The following is a 21,318-nucleotide window of genomic DNA, read 5'->3' on the forward strand; positions in this document are numbered from 1 at the left end:
TTTTCTGTCTATGCAATAATGTCATTGATTGCTACCGAATTGTGAGACTGCAAATATTTGTGGCAGGTTAACAATGGCAATGCCTTTGCCTTTTCACGGAAATATCTATTACATTTGACCAGAAGGCTTTAGGAGACAAAGCGTTTTTAATAGGTGGAGCTACAGCAGACGATGCGTCAGACGATGCGAGCTTGAGTTTTGCGACGTGATGACGGAGTGCGGCGCTCAGGAAGCGGGGTGGCCCCGAGCGGCCTGCAACAGAGCCGTAGACCGGGGCCTTGTGTGAAAGCCCAGGCACGTTAAATGTGGGCGTGTAGAAAGCCTTTTCAAAGAACGCGACGAGAAGGTTGTATAGAGGTTAAAGGTCTTCAAGGGTCAAAGGTCATCGCAGAGGGATGGCATGGGTCATAGTCGGCTCAAGGCTCGTTTTATAATTTTTCAGGACTAATTGGGAATTATAAGACTATGCGTTTGTAACATAACTTGCTCGTGTAGATTTGGTTTACAGGTCGGGAAATTGCATACTGCCTTTTACTCTTCTTGACGTAGCCCAAAATTGCAGTGTTAAGGAAAGTCGGACCGTAGCCCGGTTGTTGCCATGGAGGGGATGGACGTTGATCTTGACCCAGAGCTCATGCAGAAGTTCAGTTGTTTGGGGACTACTGATAAGGATGTTTTGATTTCAGAATTTCAGCGCCTTCTTGGTTTTCAGCTCAACCCTGCTGGCTGCGCTTTTTTCCTAGACATGACTAACTGGTGAGTGCCTGTCTAGAAGTGAGATACGTTTAAAGCAGACAAAAGTAAATATAATTTATAAAGGATGTTAATCATGTATTTTATAATGCAATTTTAACATCATTAATAGCACATACACACATATAAGGACAACTTATAGTGAAGCTGGGGTTAGAGAAAAATAGTTATAGAATGTTTTGCACTAATAAAGTTACAGATTTTGTTAGTCTCCCTCTTGCCAGCTCATACAATGTAAAGGCGGTCCTTTTCAACCTGTACCCAAAACAATTAACAGGTAACTGGCTATACAGTAAAAACTGTGCAGATTATCAAGGTATACAGATACATGTATGTGTGTCTATATCAGCTGCTAAAGCTGTTGTTTGTCTGACTAGGAGGGCTAACATGTTTCTTGCTTACAATGTGCAGCTTAAAAGGTGACACTACATGAGTTCGCTGTTTTTCACGATTTGTGAAAAAATGCAGTGAAATAACACAAATTTACTTGAGAATTGTTAAGAAATACAAATAGTTGGTATTTATTAAAGGAAACATTCGCAAAAATTTGCAAAAAAAAACTTGGCAAGTAAACCTGGCTAGTCAGTGGGAATTGTCTGTAACAACTTTATCTCCCTGGTTTATTAAAACATCCAAGTTTTTAGCCTCATTGAAAATGAATGTAACAATGTGATTCTTGTAAGCAAGTTTATTTTTGTGTCCGCTTTTTCCCCCCACAAACTTGAATTTTGAGAAATCTACCCATAAGCATATGTATACCTGGTTTTGTTATTTCTGGCACTTTAAATCAGTAATAATACATTGTTGATTCGTTTGAGATATATAGTTTTCAGAAGAAAAGTTTCATGCGTTTTGTGGGGGGGGGGGGGGGGGGGGGGTGGTGGTTTTGTGTCCACTTTTTTCCCCAGAAACTTGAATTTTGAGAAATCTACCCTTAAAGGAACAGTTCAGTGTAAAAAATGAAGCTGGGTAAAATGGATAGACTGCTCAAAATAATATTTAAAGATATTGAAAACATTTTTATTTTGATTCAGTCTATCCTACCCAGTTTCGGGCTAACAAGAAAAGCTTCAGCCTGAGTGCAGGTATACGGAGAAGGAGCAAAGATTGGCCTGAAAAACATGAAGGGGGGCATTTTCGGGCTGATCTCCATTCTGTTGTGTGTACCTGCACTCAGGAGAAAGCTGTACTTGTCAGTGCAGATAAGTGGAGCTGCTGAAGAGAGCGGATCTGCTTCTTTCTGCCTGCCTGAAAAACGCAAGATAAGAGCAGCAGAACCAATGGTCTGCGTGCGCTTGCCCTTGTAATTTTGTGTCTCTAATATTTATTCACTTTTTATTTTCACTTGAGCTGTGCAATTGTTTAATTTAAATATACGTATACCTGTTTTGTTATTTCTGGCATTTTTAATTCAGTAATTATGCATTGTTGACTCGTTTGAGATATATAGTTACATAGTTACATAGTTACATAGGGTTGAAAAAAGACCTGTGTCCATCAAGTTCAACCCATCCAAGTAAACCCAGCACACCTAACCCACACCTACCAATCTATACACTCACATACATAAACTATAAATACAACCACTAGTACTAACTGTAGATATTAGTATCACAATAGCCTTGGATATTCTGATTGATCAAGAACTCATCCAGGCCCCTCTTAAAGGCATTAACAGAATCTGCCATTACCACATCACTAGGAAGGGCATTCCATAACCTCACTGCCCTCACCGTGAAAAACCACCTACGCTGCTTCAAATGGAAGCTCCGTTCCTCTAATCTAAAGGGGTGACCTCTGGTGCGTTGATTGTTTTTATGGGAAAAAAGAACATCCCCCAACTGCCTATAATCCCCTCTAATGTACTTGTACAGAGTAATCATGTCCCCTCGCAAGCGCCTCTTTTCCAGAGAAAACAACCCCAACCTCGACAGTCTAACCTCATAGTTTAAATCTTCCATCCCCTTAACCAGTTTAGTTGCACGTCTCTGCACTCTCTCCAGCTCATTAATATCCTTCTTAAGGACTGGAGCCCAAAACTGCACTGCATACTCAAGGTGAGGCCTTACCAGGGACCTATAAAGGGGCAAAATTATGTTCTCATCCCTTGAGTCAATGCCCTTTTTTATACAAGACAGCACTTTATTTGCTTTAGTAGCCACAGAATGACACTGCCTGGAATTAGACAACTTGTTATCAACAAAAACCCCTAGATCCTTCTCCATTAAGGAAACATATAGTTGTCTGTGTTTAACCCTGTGAAAAGCCTTTCCCAGTTGATAAATTGCAGAGATGCCCTTATACTGGCAAAGTCTGCACATCTAAAATTGAGTGTTTAGTTACACATTTAAGGTGGCCATACATGTTAAGATCCGCTTGCCTGGCGAGGTCACCAAGCAAGCGGATCTTTTTCCGATATCCCCCACCTACGGGTGGGCAAAATTGGGTGAATTCAGACTAATTTGGTTGTTTGGCCCTGGGGCCAAACGATCAAATTAGATTGCTTGTAGAAGGTGCGATCGGTTTGGGGACCGCATCAACGAGCCGATTGATATCTGCCCGATTTTGTGCAGGCCTGTCATTTGTGCCCCTACACGGGCCAATAAGCTTCCGAATTGGTCTAAGGGACTGATATTGGCAGCTACAATCGGCCCGTGTATGGCCACCCTTAGGGTTTTGAACAGTTTTATTACCATGTATTTTCATATTATATCTAGCTATGCATATGTAATATTTGTTGCACCTTTTTATATTTACATGTATAAATGTTTTTTTCCACCCATGTTTTTTCCATCCTCTAGGGCAGTGCTGTCCAACTGGTGGCCCCCCACCTGTCTGGCTGCTTTGATGGCTTACTCTTGTGTAAGCTTTAAATGGTATCAGTACTGTGATTAACTGCCCCCTCTGCATGGTTCACACCTCAGATTTGTTTAAACATTTAATCCCCTGTGTTGTTCACACCTTTTAATCTTTGCATTGTTCACCCCCTGCAGTGTTCACACCTCAGGCTCAGGCTGTAATCACCCACATTGTTCCCCTGTTCACACCTTAGACAGACTGTAGGAGCAGTAGAAACCCACAAATAATCACTGCACACTACAAAAAGAACATATACTGAGGTGGTACTGCAATTAAAAGTTTTTTAATATATAGTTATTGTGCAGACTGTAGGAGCAGTGCCAGCATTGTGTCACTCTATGCTGCCTGTGTGTGCCATACAGCATAGGGCAAGCAGAGTATGGCACACACAGGCAGGGTAGGTCAGGCAGAGTAGGGCACACACAGGCAGGGTAGGGCAGGCAGAGTATGGCACACACAGACAGAGTAGGGCAGGCAGAGCATGGTACACACAGGCAGGGTAGGGCAGGCAGAGTATGGCACACACAGGCCAAGAATGGCACACACAGTCAAAGTATGGCACACGCAGGCAGGGTAGGGAAGGCGGAGTATGGCACACACAGGCAGGGTAGGGCAGGCAGAGCATGGCACACACAGGCAGGGTAGTGCAGGCAGAGTATGGCAGGTTTTTGGTGTACTGCAACCATTAATATGGGTATGGTCATTTATAACACGAGTGTGGTTTCGAGTGGGTGTGGTTTCAAAAAGGGGAGTGGTCAAAACTGGCTTCCATTATCGGCTCTTCTCCACGTAGGTCGGAAAAATTCCGGCCCTCGGTACCACAGAAGTTGGACAGCGCTGCTCTAGGGGGATTTGTGTGTGTTTTTCACCTTGAGAAAAAATGCTGTAACAGCTGAAATGTTGGCATTGTTTTAAATTAATTTACTTGACCAAGATAAGACCTGTGAGTGTAGATTTCCTTTTACACACACACACATATATATAACAAAAGGTCCTCTGCACCCACTAGGACCTCTTTATTATAAAAAAAAAAAATATATATATATATATGAAATTCTGTGCATTAAGGTACTAAAAATGCCATTCCTTTTAAACAAAACAGAAATTATTTGTTTATATATTGCAATACTCCATCAAAGTCCTCTTCAGTCTGGCCAGTCCTACACTCACTTAATAATTTATTTTATAATTTTTCATTAACTTACCATATTCACATCCCATCTATAGGATATACTAGTTTCTACATCTTGGGCAGGGCAGGACTGACTGTTTGGGTGAATTTGGTGAGGTGGATGAAAGACACTAGTGAAAATTAGGCACTGAATAGTATTATTGCCATATGACTCAAGTCCACCATAGTAAATTTTACATGTTTTTATGGGCACTGCCCTGCACCATTCCAGTTGCTCGTGTAATGATGGTGAGAGTAGATGGTGTACAGTTGTTCAAATTTGATACCTCTGCACCTAAACTGGCCCCTCTGGTCTGTCTGCAAGGGTGAGCATTGAAATATAGGTTGCCTGCTGTCCCACCAGATTTAACAATTGTTCATTATATGTCTAGCTAATATTCTTTAATTTAATCAGTAACGTTCTTTGTGGTATTGAATTCTTTAACAAAATCTAAGCAGATCACATCCACTGCGACCCCAATCTATAGGTTTCTGCTCACCTCCTTGCAGACTATTACATTTGTCTGGAAACTGTGCTACAGTGACTGTAGTAAATAATACATTGACTTTTACACAAATCTACAGATAATAGATATGTTACAGGTATATATGGTGTAATCATTTTTTATTTAATAATTGTATAATCATTAAATAAACCCAATATGATTGTTTTGCCACCAATACCAATTCATACTACTTAGTTGGGATCAAGTACTGGTGGTGGTTTTACCAACACCAGAGTACTGCCTGTGTGTGCCTTACTCTGCCTGCCCTATGGTGCCTGTGTCTGCCATACTCTGCCTGCCCTATGCTGCCTGTATGTGCCACGCTTTGCCTGCTCTATGATGCCTGTGGGAGGTGAACTGGCAGGGGTTTGTTCTGGGAGTTTGTTAGCAGTTGGAAATAGTCATTATATGGTTCCTAAGGTGTGTAGTTATGTGCTGGGGGTTGCTGTGCTATCCATAGTGAGGAGGAGGCATATGAATTTAAGGGTATGTTTTAAAGGAACAGTAACACCAAAAAATGTATATATTTTAAAGAAATTAAACTATAATGTACTGCTGCCCTGCACCGGTAAAAGTTTTGTGTTTGCTTCAGAAACATTACTAGAGTTTATATAAACCCTGGTGTTTAGACATGGGGGCAGCCATTCAAAAGAAGAAAAGGCCCAGGTTATATAGCAGCTAACAGATAAACCCTGTAGAATACAATGGTGTCTTATCTGTTATTTGCTATGTAACCTGTGCCTTTTCTCCTTTTTTCCAGCTTGAATGGCTGCCCCCAGGGCTACACAGCAGCGTATTTATATAAACTATAGTAGTGTTCCTGAAGCAGACACCCGAGTTTTACCATTGTAGGGCAATAGTACGTGATATTTCAATTACTTTAAAACACTTTCATTTTTTGGTGTTACTGTTCCTTTAATACAGTGATCACCAACCAGTGGCTCAGGAGCAACATGTTGCTCTCCAGATGTTGATGTTGCTCACAGTTGCTCCAAAGCAGGTGCTGATTTTTGAATTTCTGACTTGGAGGCAAGTTCTGGAGGAATAAAGACCAAGGGGTTTAGTTATCATGCTGTGTAAAAAAATGAGAGAAGCATTACCAGTGATGTTGTCCAGGGCAACCAATCAGCAATTAGATTTCAACAGTTAGAAAACCAAATCAAAGCATCTGATTGGCTGCTATGACCTTGTCTTAATATGACATAATATATTTCTTTTACATTTGAAAGAAGGTTGATATCTCTACAGTGATCTCCAACCATTTGGGTTTTTGCTGTGCTACCACTATTAATGTGGGTATGGTTTTTAAAGTATAACATGGGTGTGGTTTGAAGTAGGTGTAGTTCCTCCACCATGTAGGCCAGAAAAATTCCGGACCTTGGTACCACAGAAGTTGGACAGTACTGCTATAGGTTAATGCTAACCCACCCAAAAAATCCCATTGTCCAGCTCTAGTCCATCCAAAGGTAATTCTGCATAGACAGCATTTGCATCATGGCCTGCTAACTACTAAAATTGCAGGGCAGAGACAAGGGGAATTAAGCTAAATCATCTTTTTGTTCTGTACACCTTTTGCCTATACAAAGAATAGTTTATGTATCTGTTTTATTTATGTAACATCTTTGTATTGTTTAATGTATTTGTATATCTAGTAGCCCAGTATATCTCACGTTCTTTAGGTTGTCTTTCAGGTGACACTTATGGGGACCTTAAGCCAGTCTGGACTGATAGCAGAAGGCTGCTCTAAAATGCCATAAACAGTTAGCACTTATTATATGGGTGGAGGCCCTTTGGGACATTGTATACTTATAATGGCCTAATTTAAAATTCCTGTCCAGACTTGGACTTGGGTGTCCCTTCTAGAACATACCCGTTATCAGTGAGTGTCCAATCAGTGCATGGTACTGTTTTATTATTATTAGAATTATTTGTTTAAAATAGACTCTTGTGTCAGATGGCCTTCCCAAAACTCGGAACTTTCTGCTGTATAACAAGTTTCCAGATAAGGGATCCCATTCCTGTGTATTGACATTGAATTGGTGTCCACTTTTTTTTTTATATTAAAGTTTATATATTGCATTTTTAAAACATACAAAACGAATAAACATAATGTGGTTCTACATATTTGTGGTCTTGAATGTGTTCATACAAGATAGTGTACCAATTAACATTTGCTTTTGGCCTGTCTTAGCTTATTGACTTTGAGGGAGGAGTTCTTTCAGCAGGGTACCCATTCTTGGTCTGTGGACATGGGGGAAGAGACAGAGTTAGTTGGTATCCTCTATCCAGTTCCTCCATATTTCTGGGGACATCCCCTAGTGGTATTTGTGAATTGTATCAGAGGGATTATGGTTCTTATTGAATAGTCTGGCAATGCCAAATGAGGTGAGGTGTCTCTAGTTCAGACAAGGTAGTTATAGGCCCTAATCGGTAGCTTTATCCCAATCGTCATCATCTATCACTGTAAAGTCTCTGTACCATGCTGTATAGGCTTCAGTGAATGGGGATCTAACTGTTGAAAGGAGAAAGGACTTACCAGAAGTATAGCCACTCTACTGAGTCAAAAGCATTTGCTGCATCTAGGGAAACGACAATGCGGGAACCCTTGTTTGAGTGATCTGCAAGTAAATTGGTGAACAACCTGCATATATGTATGTTTGTGGATTAGCATGGCATGAACTCAGTCTGGTCAGGTACGATCAGCTCCTGAATTACTAGTTTCAGTGGGTGTACACATTTTTGGAGAAATTGATATGTAATGCCTATACAACCTGTACTTTTATTACCTTTTTCTCTCTGTATCCCCACCCCTTAAAAGGCTTAAAAATTAAGGAATCTAATATTAAAGGAGACATAGCATATAAAAATTAAGAATTTACCAGTGAATTATACTTCTAAATATAGAAGGATTGAGCTTAAAAAGTTGTGTTTCTGACTGTTTTTTTTTCCACCAAAACCCCACTACAAAATGAGGTTTTTTTTTCCCATTCATCCAATATGTCTCCTTTAATAAAGGTTTATTGAGATCACTGCCTGTTTTTTTCCTAGGGTAAATTGTATCCCAACAACTAGATAATCCAATCTGGAGAGCTGTTGAACAAAAAGTTAAATTAAAAAATAATTGAAGAATAATTAAATATTTCCCCAGTATACCACGGTCTACATCTTAATAAAAGTTAATGTAAAGACAGACTATACATTTATGATTTCTCTGGGAGCCTAGGAAAAACTTAACATAACAAAATCTTAATATGCTGATTTAACTCGCAGTAGCAGGTACACTGACAATGAGAAAGAGTTAACTATAAATTAGAAACATAGTTATATAGGATTGAACAAAGACCAGAGTCCATCAAGTTAAACCCCTTCAAGTAAACCCAGCACACACAAACCTATAATGACCTACCTATACATTCACACACATAAACCATAGGGCTGATTCACTAAAGTGCGTTAAAACAAGCGATATTTATAGCATGCGTTAAAATTTTTTAGCACGATTCACTAAAAGGATATTTTAATTAATTTAGACGCGATGCTGTTTGCGTTATTTAAGTCGCAAAGACTATTTTCATACGTTATTTGACGCAACGTGCGCTAATTAAGGCAGCACGCTACTTTTTGCGCGCACGCCATATTAGCCATACACACCATTACGTTCGTAAAACTATTTTTTTTCAAATGACCATTTCCCTGCAAACTGGAGGTTGCATCACTCTAGGGCCAACTTGAAAAATCACACTGCAAAGTCCATATTGTGTTGCCAAAAGCTCATGAACTGTACTTTTCTATAATTGCCGCCTGCTCCAAGTAGGTGTTAGTTTTTCCATAGACTAATGCGATATTTAGCGCTTCTAAGTGTTTGTGAATCATGCGTTAGTATTATTTCTGCGCACTAATTAACACAATGTGGTAAAATTAACGCATGCGGTTGCGCGCTAATTAACGCACGTGATATGCGACTTAGCCCATGCGATAATACTTTAGCGAATCACACGGTTTTTTTTGCGTCAATTTTAACGGAAAAAAGCATGCGATATGCGTTATCGCACTTTAGTGAATCAACCCTCATGTATGCTAACATTAATACTAAATGTAGATTTTAGTATCACAATAGCCTTATATACTATGCTTGTGTAAGAACTCATCGAAGCCCCTCTTAAAGGCATTAACAGAATCTGCCATTACTACATCGCTAGAAAGAGCATTTCACAACCTCACTGCTCCCACTGTGAAAAACAACCTACACTACTTCAAATGAAAGTTCCATTCCTCTAATCTAAAGGTGCCCATACACCTTCAGATACACTCGCTTGGCGATGTCGTCAAGCGAGCGGATCTTCTCCCGATATCCCCCACCTACGGGTGGGCGATATCGGGAGAATCCAGGCTAATTCGATTGTTTGGCCTTGGGGCCAAATGATTGAATTATATCGACGGGTATAGGCAAAGTCAGTCCGGGGACCGCATCAGCTCATTTTCAGGCCAGATATCGGTCGGACAGGCCCGTCGGTAGTGCCCATACACGGGCCGATTAGCTACCGAATCGGTCTAAGGGACCGGGGAAAAAAGAACATCCCCTATCTGCCTATAATGTATCTGCGCAAAGTAATCATGTCCCCTCACAAGCGCCTATTTTCCAAAGAAAACAACCCCAACCTTGACAGTCTAACCTCATAGCGTAAATCTTCCATCACCAGTTTAGTTGCATGTCTCTGCATTCTCTCCAGCTCATTAATATCCTTTTTTAGGACTGGAGCTCAAAACTGCACTGCATACTTAAGGTGAGACCTTACCAGCGATCTATAAAGAGGCAAAATGATGTTTCCCTTGAGTCAATGCCCCCTTTTTTTTTTTATACAAGACAGTACTTTAATTCCAGGCAGTGTCATTCAGTGGCTTCAAAAGCAAATAGACAAATTGTTATCTACAAAAATCCCCAGATCCTTCTATTAAGTATACCCCCAACACACTACCATAGTGTGTATAACTCACGCTTTTATTGTTTATACCAAAGTGCATAACACTGAACCTCATTTTCCATTTTGCTGCCCAGTTTTCCAATTTAATCAAATCGCTCTGCAAAGTGGCAGCATTCTGCATTGAACTTGTACAATTTAGTGTCGTCAGCAAAAATAGAAACGGTACTTTCTGTGCCCACCATCAGGTCACTAATAAACAAGTTAAAAAGAAAAGGACCATGGACTGACCCCTGCGGTACTCCAGTCTTTACCACCACTCTTTGTAATCTATTCAGCCAGGTCCAAAAGAGAATCATTCCTAGTAGGTTCTTGGATTGCCTGAAATAAAAAGTTAGAAAACATTATATCACTAAGAAACCTCCCTTTATTGTAAAAATCTAGATCAAATTAATTAATCAGTAGCTAGATAACCTGCCAATATGTTTGGAGGAAACAGGAATACCCAAAGAAAACCCAAGCAGACGTGGAGCAACAAACATCTTGTAGGTAGTATCCAGGTTGAGCAGTGCTTGCAGCACTTGGGTCCTGACTCCTAAGTGTTAAGATACACTGAGCTACTTATAGCAGCTACATGTCACAGCCACAACATAGGCAATGCTGATAATTACTGATAATTGTCTCTATGTTTGTTTTATTCTCAATATTGTCTATAGCATGGTATTTTCTGGTGTTTGTAGCTGTTACTAAGTAGCTCCGTGTGTTTTTGCCCTAAGACATATTTTATATTGGACTTGCTAAGTAATCATTGAAGATGTTTCACTACTCATCCGGACAGCTTCTTCAGTTCAACTGACTGATATAGGAAGTACTCAGCATATGAGCTCTACCACTGATCCAATCACAATGGCACATTGTAACTCTTCAGAGAGGTTACATCTTTCCCCCTGCCAGTTTCAGAGCTCTTCAAACATGCAAGTAACACCTGTCTCTATAGCTGGCCATACACGCACCGATAATATCGTACGAAACCTCGCCAAGCGAGCGGATCTTCTCCCGATATCCCCCACCTACGGGTGGGCGATATCGGGAGAATCCAGGGTAATACGATCGTTTGGCCCTGGGGCCAAACGATCAAATTACAACAACGGGCAATGGCAAAGTCGGTTCGGGGACCGCATCAACCAGCCGATGCGGTCCCCGATCCGACCAGATTTTCTAACCTGCCCGATCGAGATCTGGCCGATTTCAGGCCAGATCTCGGTCTGGCAGGCCTGTCGGGAGTGCCCATACACGGGTCGATTAGCTGCCGAATCGGTCCAAGGGACCGATATCGGCAGCTACTATCGGCCCGTGTATGGGGACCTTAAGCGTTGCATGATACTTTGGTAATCCTATCAGAGTAACTCCACAGCATTCACACCTCTGTGAGTTTCAGATGTCACCTCTCTAAAGAGTTACAATGTGCCATTGTGATTGGATCAGTGGAAGAGTTCATACCAGTAAGTTGAACTGAAGAAGCTATTCAGATGAGTAGTGAAACATCTTCAATGATTACTTAGCAAGTCCAAATAGATGAGAGATCAGTGAAACATCTTCAATGATTAAATATAAACCAACTGGACTTGCTAAGTATTTATACTAGATATACCATGACCTGGATGAATGACAGTCTTCATAGTCCAATCAATAAGTATTTTTCCAACAATCCAAATAGTCTTTATAAGTGGGGTTCCAGGTGCTGTTTGTAGGTTCAACAATGGGTACTTATAAATCCTTGTGGATTAAGCTTCTTCAAGTTCTAATAGGTATTTTTAAACTTGTAAAGTTTATTTTTTTAGCTACACAATAAACAAAGCTAAGTATCTTAAATTGATTTAAAGGATGAGGAAAGTGTGATCAAAGTGACATTTTCTCCACATCCTGCTTCAGGCCTCCAGTGTTTTTCTTGACCGTGGTGGTATGTAGGCATGTCTGGTACTACGTTAACTAGGTGTCCTGAACAGTGCAGATTAGATTCTGAAACAGTTTTGCATTAGCACCTTCTGTCTCTTTGAATCTGTAATGTGTTCTGTCCCATGTAGCTTTTATGATGCACTGTTTTGATTTCGGTGGGTTGTAACTACAACTAGAAACACATGGGATCAAGAAGCACTTGCCCCAGACCTATATCAAGAGGAGGATCATACCACTAACAAAACAGTTGCCACTCCTTTATCCCACAGACTGTCTTGTCTAAACAAAATGCAATCAAAATAAAATACAGGTTAACCAATAAGACACAAGGGGGGGGGGGGATCAATAGAAAAAAAAAAGAGATACCAATCTATTAAATAAGGCATCTTATTATGCTAATAAAACCTCATCTCCAGTTCCTCTTAATGTGGGGGTACCTCAAGGCTCTGTACTTGGGCCGTTGTTGTTCTCCCTCTACACGCTGTCTTTGGGAGATCTTATCCGTTCATTTGGCTTCAAATACCATCTGTATGCTGATGATATCCAAATTTATCTGTCAACCCCTTCATTAACAGCTGAAACTGAGACTCAAATCTCTAACTGCCTCCTGGCCATCTCTAACTGGATGAACCAACGCCACCTCAAACTCAACCTAACAAAAACTGAACTAATGATCTTTCCGCCTAAGCCTGGTCCTACTCCCCCCTTTTCTATCTCTATTGATGGCACCCTCATCAACCCCGTCGATTCGGAGCGTTGTTTGGGGGTGATCTTTGACTCCAGTCTCTCCTTTTCTAACCACATTAACACCACTGTCAAAACCTGTCACTTTTTCTTACGCAATATTGCCAAAATTCGTCCCTTTCTTTCTACTGCAACAGCTAAGCTGCTCATGCATGCTCTCATCCTGTCACGACTGGACTATTGCAACCTGCTATTAACCGGCCTCCCTAACTCCCATCTTTCCCCCCTACAGTCTATATTAAACACTGCTGCCAGAATTCTCCTCCTCTCATCCAGGAGAGTTCAGGCCCTTCCCCTGCTAAACTCCTTATCGTGCCTTCCTATCAAACAAAGAATTTCTTACAAACTTCTTCTCCTAACCTTCAAAGCCCTCCATTCCTCTGCTCCTCACTACATCTCGTCCCTTGTGTCTCCGTATGTTTCCGGCCGACTCCTTCGTTCCTCGCAGAGCAATCGTTTGGTTGCGCCCCCCACTACTACTGCGGTTTCCCACCTTAAACCTTTCTGCCTGGCTGCCCCCTACATTTGGAATGCCCTCCCTGATTTCCTCCGGAGAGAATCCTCCCCCAGTCTTTTTAAAACTAAGGTTAAAGACTACCTTTTGGAGCACTCGCCCAGCACCTAATCTGGGAACTGGCACTTATATTGTAGTGTCACCCACTGTGACCTACAGCACTTATATTTGCCTATTTGTGTCTGTTAGTTACCCTCCCATATAGATTGTAAGCTCTACGGGGCAGGGACCTCCTTCCTCTTTTGTCCTCGACTCTTAACTTATTGCTGCTGTATTTATCTGTATTTATTATTATACTTTGTATTTATCTATTATCTTATTAACACCCTGTTTGTATTAATGTATTAATTTACAGCGCTGCGTACATAAGTAGCGCTTTATAAATAAAGATATACATACATACATACATACATACATACATACATCGCACATTTAGAGGTTACTAATAACAGGAAACTTCAAATTTATCATTTAAACCTTGATGCTGTCTCATTTTTCAGGTGAAAATCCATTTAACCTCTTTTTTTATTTGTCTGCAATTGAAAAAATTAATGGACATATTTTCTTTCAGGAATCTCCAAGCTGCAATTGGAGCATATTATGACTTTGAAAGCCCAAGTGTCACTGTCCCATGCATGTCATTTGTAGAAGATGTAACTATTGGGGAGGGGGAATCTGTGCCACCAGACACCCAGTTTACCAAGACCTGGAGAATCCAGAACACAGGTAACACGTGCTGTGGGTCAGGTAAAATTTTAAACAAAATGTATAGTATAAGGGCATGCTTTGCCTTTTAGAAAGCTGTACTAAATTGCAATGGGTAAAATGATAGTCATCGCTAAGGCCTGCATTTTATTCCAGTAGTGCTGTCTACAGGTGACCATACACGTTCTGACCCATATGGTACATGCATACCAAAAAGACGTCTCTTGTTCAAGCGGTTACCCGATGGGCAAATTTCCATAGTTATATTCTATTTGACTTTACACTAGAACAACTGGAACAGGAGAAAGGGTCAAGATAAACCAAGTATATGCACAAAAAGAACAATGATACATGGGAGCACTTACCGCTCAGCCCGTGCTGCACACGGACTCGCTCCCAGATGGGTCCCGGAAATAGAATATAAAGAAAAAATGTAGTGGAGCACCACAAGGATAAAAATAAGAGTCAGTCTTTATTCCATCAGCAGTAAAAGGCACATGTACATCCCAATGGACCTAATGCTTTACGCGTTTCGTGGCATCCTGCCACTTCCTCAGAAGCATCAAGATAAACCAAGGCCTGGGAATGTACAGATACCACTCTTTCCTCTAAGCTGTGTGCTTGTGCGAAGGCACGCAGTGAGGCGAGTGCACACAACAAATGGTAGTGCACAAAAAGATTTTTTGTATGAAGAGACAGAATTTTTCCTGAGTATGTGTATGTGTGTACAAAATAATTTTTTGTGCACATAGCTAGTGGGCTTATTTTACACTTGCAGAAGGTGGAAGGGTGTCTACATAGAAGTATAACTGTGCCTTCTTTTCAGAGGAGCCATGTTTGTTCACTTTTGTTTAACAGTTGCCTTTCCTGTGTTCCACTAATATATATACAGTGGTGTGAAAAACTATTTGCCCCCTTCCTGATTTCTTATTCTTTTGCATGTTTGTCACACAAAATGTTTCTGATCATCAAACACATTTAACTATTAGTCAAAGATAACACAAGTAAACACAAAATGCATTTTTTAAATGAGGGTTTTTATTATTTAGGGAGAAAAAAAATCCAAACCTACATGGCCCTGTGTGAAAAAGTAATTGCCCCCTGAACCTAATAACTGGTTGGGCCACCCTTAGCAGCAATAACTGCAATCAAGCGTTTGTGATAACTTGCAACAAGTCTTTTACAGCACTCTGGAGGAATTTTGGCCCACTCATCTTTGCAGAATTGTTGTAATTAAGCTTTATTTGAGGGTTTTCTAGCATGAACTGCCTTTTTAAGGTCATGCCACAACATCTCAATAGGATTCAGGTCAGGACTTTGGCTAGGCCACTCCAAAGTCTTCATTTTGTTTTTCTTCAGCCATTCAGAGGTGGATTTGCTGGTGTGTTTTGGGTCATTGTCCTGCTGCAGCACCCAAGATCGCTTCAGCTTGAGTTGACGAACAGATGGCCGGACATTCTCCTTCAGGATTTTTTGGTAGACAGTAGAATTCATGGTTCCATCTATCACAGCAAGCCTTCCAGGTCCTGAAGCAGCAAAACAACCCCAGACCATCACACTACCACCACCATATTTTACTGTTGGTATGATGTTCTTTTTCTGAAATGCTGTGTTACTTTTACGCCAGATGTAACGGGACACGCACCTTCCAAAAAGTTCAACTTTTGTCTCGTCGGTCCACAAGGTATTTTCCCAAAAGTCTTGGCAATCATTGAGATGTTTTTTAGCAAAATTGAGACGAGCCTTAATGTTCTTTTTGCTTAAAAGTGGTTTGCGCCTTGGAAATCTGCCATGCAGGCCGTTTTTGCCCAGTCTCTTTCTTATGGTGGAGTCGTGAACACTGACCTTAATTGAGGCAAGTGAGGCCTGCAGTTCTTTAGATGTTGTCCTGGGGTCTTTTGTGGCCTCTCGGATGAGCTGTCTCTGCGCTCTTGGGGTAATTTTGGTCGGCCGGCCACTCCTGGGAAGGTTCACCACTGTTCCATGTTTTTGCCATTTGTGGATAATGGCTCTCACTGTGGTTCGCTGGAGTCCCAAAGCTTTAGAAATTGCTTCATTTGTTCCTCAATTCATTTGGATTTTGGCATGATGTCTAGCTTTTGAGGTGCTTTTGGTCTACTTATCTGTGTCAGGTAGCTCCTATTTAAGTGATTTCTTGATTGAAACAGGTGTGGCAGTAATCAGGCCTGGGGGTGACTACAGAAATTGAACATTGAATTGATAAACCACAGTTAAGTTATTTTTTAACAAGGGGGGCAATCACTTTTTCACACAGGGCCTGTAGATTTGGAGTATTTTTTCTCCCTTAATAACGTAAACCTTCATTTAAAAACTGCATTTTGTGTTCAATTATGTTATCTTTGACTAATAGTTAACGGTTTTTGATGAGCAGAAACATTTAAGTGTGACAAACATGCAAAAGAATAAGAAATCAGGAAGGGGGCAAATAGTTTTTCACACCACTGTATATATGCTGTCATATTACACAGTAATATGACAGCAGTGTGTAGTAGGGCCCAGTAGATCAGGGTTATGCATATTGACAGAGTCACATACTCTGAAAGGCATACTGTTTGCAAAATATACTTTAGTATACTCTTATACAGACTTGGAGTTTCACAAATACTTAGGAGCGCATTTACTAAATTGTTTTTTAATTTTAAAACTTTGAATGAACTTATTTCCACAAGTGTTTGACATTTATCAAAAAGCCTGTGCGGGGGAAAAAGTCACAGAAAAGTCACAAAACTGGAAAAGAAGGACTTCTATATAATCTCGGCAAGTTTTAACTGGCAAATTATTGGATTCAGATTTTAGACGTTTTGTCGCACAGTAAATATCAAAAGGGTGCAACTTTTTTTCTGTGATTTTTGGTGCTAAGAAAATCCAAATGGGATAAATGAACAGTTTTTCTACCTGGCACTGTAATATACAACCTTTTAAAACAAATGATTAAACTATATATCTATGTACTACATACTATGTTTTTCTAAGGTAAGATCATGCAATGACATTCTGCAGAATTAATTGCTGCCTGTCCAGGCTGCACATAGATAAGCATGCTTATCTACATACAATCTAAAAAGTTAGAAAGTCCATGTCATAAAAGCCAGTATTTTGGGGCCACTTGAAAGCCTTGGCCACCTTTAAGGGCAAGGATACATGAGGCGATTAGTTGCCGCGACTTTTAAGCAAGTCTGCTGTGGCAACTTTTCTGCCATAGGGTAGAATAGAAGTCCCTGCGACTAATTGCTCCCAAATTTTCCCTACAGAGATTAGTCGCCGCAACGTTTTAAAAAGAACTTATCAAAAGAAACTCAGGATTTCTTTTTTTGTGTACGCATGTTCTTCGTCATCAGACTTCCCTCATTCAGAAAAACCCTTCAGGGCACAGCATGATTCCCGCTCAGCTCTCTCCCCCTCCCATATTAACTCGCACCCCCCCCCCCCAACTGTACTGTGTAATCTGAGCTACCAGCAGCTAGTACTGCAGCATGGAAGCTACTGAGACCAAGTTAAGCTGCTATCATAAAGGAGAAAGAAAGGTGAAAACTAAGTAAGCTTTATCAGAAAGGTCTATGTAAATACAGCCATAAGCACTCACAAACGCTTTCTGAGTTCTGTCAAAAGATATGTTGTGTCTGTTTTCCTCTGCCAGAGACACACAGCTCTCTCCCCTCTCCTGCTCCCCCCTCCCTCAAGAATGCGAAGAACTCACTCCCCCCCCCCCTTAGGATTGTGGATCTGAGCCAATCAGCAGGAAGCTTCCTCATAGTCTTACAAACTGAGCATGTACACTGGTCAGGGTCTCGATGCAGAAGGGAGGCATTATGGGAACTTTCTTTACTAAGCTCAGCGTTTTTTCTTCCTGTTTGGCTTCTTATCATCTGAACAGGTGAAATATGGGGAGACTTAAAGGAGAAAGAAAGGCATCGCTTACCTTGTACCCTGGGCTGGTGCCCCTGTTCGGAGAAAACAGCACCAGCCCGGGGTACCTGTAGCGGAGTGCTTCCTTTTCCTAAAATGCCAGCGGTCAGCGCATGCGTAGTAGAGTGAAAAGCCGCACACGAGAAAGAGGAAGAAGGAAGCGCTGCAGCTACCCTGGGCTACCCAGCCCGGGGTAAAAGGTAGGCGATTTAAGTCACTTGGGGGTGCCTAACATTTTGGCACCCCCAAGTGACTTTGCCTTTCTTTCTCCTTTAAGGGCACTATTGAGAGAACTGAAGGTATGCCTGTAGCTTGAGATTAACTCTTTATTAGCCTTTCCTTCTCCTTTAAACAAACAGAGGGAACTTTTAGGGCTGGTAACGCTTTCTGCAAAATAAATATAGCACTCTAGCTTGCCCTATTGTGGCTAATCTATTGGCAGTAAAATGCTGAAATGCCTTTCCTTCTCCTTTTAAGAAAATATCCAAACCCTGCTATCTAAAAGCTGTCCAGTAGCATTATGCTACTTCCTCCATATTTTACTGCAGTTATGGGTTAGTCTTTTTAAGAGCTCTGCATAATACTGGCCTGTAAAGTAGGATGGCACAAAAGAAGAAAAAAACTCATCATTAGTTAACCAAATTTTTCAAAGAAACCTAGCTGCTGGTTGTTTGGTCAGGTGAGAGCTAGCGTGTTGGCTAAATTCAAAGCAACATATGTTTTGCAAAGCTACTTCTGACCACACAGATACAGTTAAGTATTGTGATAGTTGTGATGCTGTTTTCATATGCAATCTATTTACTCCTTGTAAGCTAGCTTTTGGGAAGGCCTGCTGGTAGTATAATTTATGTTTAAAAACAGGATATTTATTTACACTTACTGTGATCTTTGTTTACTGGTCAGCATGGCACCATTCACCAATGTGTACACCCACTACCATGGCCATAGATGACTTAGACCCTCCCCTACTTATCAATCTATGTACGCAAGTTGGGAAGGCTGCCATGGATTGGAACCACAAAGTCACTAAGTAATTTGTGCAGTGTTCTGTTTGCTAGATTTTAAAAATACCTGCATTCCTCATTGGCTCTTCTTTCAACATCTTTTCAGCTGCTATAACACTGGGGCAGAGACAATTTACAGCATCAGTACACTACAAAATTTCTAAAGCACTGCTCCAAATCAAATACTTTAGATTTCAAGGCCAAAAATTCCACTATGAGTAAGTTTACCTAAGAAAGCCATATGTCTTTGTTAAAATACACATTCTTACAAATTTAAATTGGTTAAATAGGTAAATGTGTCTTTTTTGAGACCCTAAAATATATGTGTCATGGCTTACATTTCAACTAAAAAAAGTTGCCAAAAAGTTCATTGAATCCTGAAAATCTTATACTCGCCCAAAATAGGTAAATATGTCTTTCTACCCCAAATAACCAAATCAAAGCTTTGTTAAAGTAAACAGTTTTGATCATTTCTAAAAATTGCCTGAAAACCTTCATTTGCCTGAACACCTTCATCTGACCTCCATCAGATCCTTTTTTACCAAGATCTAACAACCTAAATATGAATGTCAGAGGTTTACTGAACAGCTTGATGGGCATTTTGCATACATTGCATGTAGAGGCCCAAGAATTCAAATAATGAATAATGTTTTTTATTGTTAAAACTTTGTCTTCTGCAAAATAAGCACCCAGAATGTATGTTATGTTGCCATACGAACCCCCACAAATATGGACTGCTGGAAACTATACATTCTGACAAATCCAAAATGGGTAAATGTATTTTTCTACTCCAAATTACCATACTTTGCTGAATTTAGCTATATTTATGACATTTCTCAAAACTGACTAAAAATTCTGCAATTTGACATTTATCCTACAGTTTTTGACATTTATCCTACATTTATCCTACAGTTTTGTTGCATTAAAAAATAAATCACCCTAAATATGAACACCAGTCGCCTATTGTATTATTTGATGCTCTGTATGCATAGATTTACCATAGTACGTGGCCTGTAGGGACCCGAAAAATTTTAATTTTATCGACTGCCAATTAAACATTGGTAAACAAAGCCTCCTGCCTGTGTATTTTGTGTCATAAGACCCTCTAATTATAGTAAGACCCTAGAAAACCTTATAGTTTTGGAAAGTACATATTCTGACAAATCCAACGTGGGTGATTATTTCTTTCTACATCAACTTACCAAGCTGCAAAGCTTTGAAGATGCAGTTCTTATGACATTTCTAAAAATAATCAAAAAATGTTGTAATATGCCACTTTTATCTCGCAGAATTATTACAATCAAAGATAAGTCAACCTAAATATGAACGCCAGGGGTCTTCTGAAGAGTTTCATGCCCAATATGCATAGATTTACCAATGTATGTGTGGAAGCTAGGAAGACCACACTAAAATGGCAACTGCTATCTTAAACAAATAGAGGGATCTTCTAGGGCTCATAACTCAGGTATAGTCAAGTTTCTGCAGAATAAATATAGTGTTCTAGGTGGCAATAATGTGGCGAATCTATTGGCAGTAAAATGCCAAAATGACTTTCCTTCTTTAGAATAGTGCGTGTGAATTTTCTCAGTTGCCAACTCAACTTTTGCAAACAAAGCCACCTGAATGCTTATTTATGTGTTGTAACAAACCCTAACTGTACAAAGACTCCAGAAAACCATAGGGGTCATTTAAGACTCTGGGTGTGGAAGTGCAAGAGTACTAAGGGCGCAGGAATGCAGTGCATGCCCACAGGGATTTTCTTAGACAGCAGGGATATTCAGACATGCACAATAGAGATTTGCACAAATGATTAAACTTCAGAGTTCAGTAATGTGGTGAATATTTATGCTGTAACAGGAAGTGGGTGACGTGCTATTATGTAGTGCTAATTTATGGATTTTTAGTTACATTTGATGCAAACTTGTTTTTCTTTCTCTCTTGCATACAGGTGTTGCAAGCTTTACATTTGCCACATCTAAAGAAACTCAACAGATTGTTCTTAGTTAGCCAGGTTTGATGTTGCTCCATGTTTTCTATTGTAAGACTACTTTAGGTTTTTTCTGTATTAAAAGCTCCTGACTCTGAATCAAATAAATCATAAATCCTTTATCCAATAAAGAGAAATGTTTCATAGATATGGTCAGTTTCATAATATAAGGTTTTAAAAATATATCAATATATTGAGTCCACTCCCCAATCTTCTATCTTTCTGGATATGTTAGGATGCACTGGAGGATTATTTGTCTTAAGGAATCTTGCA

General features: G+C 40.2%; 1 protein-coding gene across 1 annotated transcript in view; it reads left to right on the forward strand.

Annotated features, from left to right (window-relative positions):
- The first annotated feature begins 217 nt into the window (after positions 1-217).
- Positions 218-21,318, forward strand: part of ilrun (lipid regulator with UBA-like and NBR1-like domains) — a 46,342-nt gene continuing 25,241 nt past the window's right edge. The window contains exons 1-2 of the mRNA NM_001126074.1: positions 218-756; positions 13,994-14,148. Of these exons, the coding sequence (NP_001119546.1) occupies positions 599-756; positions 13,994-14,148 (313 nt within the window). The 5' untranslated portion in view covers positions 218-598. The remainder of the gene's footprint in view (positions 757-13,993; positions 14,149-21,318) is intronic.

This window comes from Xenopus tropicalis, chromosome 2 (genome assembly GCF_000004195.4).
Source record: "Xenopus tropicalis strain Nigerian chromosome 2, UCB_Xtro_10.0, whole genome shotgun sequence".
In the NCBI taxonomy this organism is placed as follows: Eukaryota; Metazoa; Chordata; class Amphibia; order Anura; family Pipidae; genus Xenopus; species Xenopus tropicalis.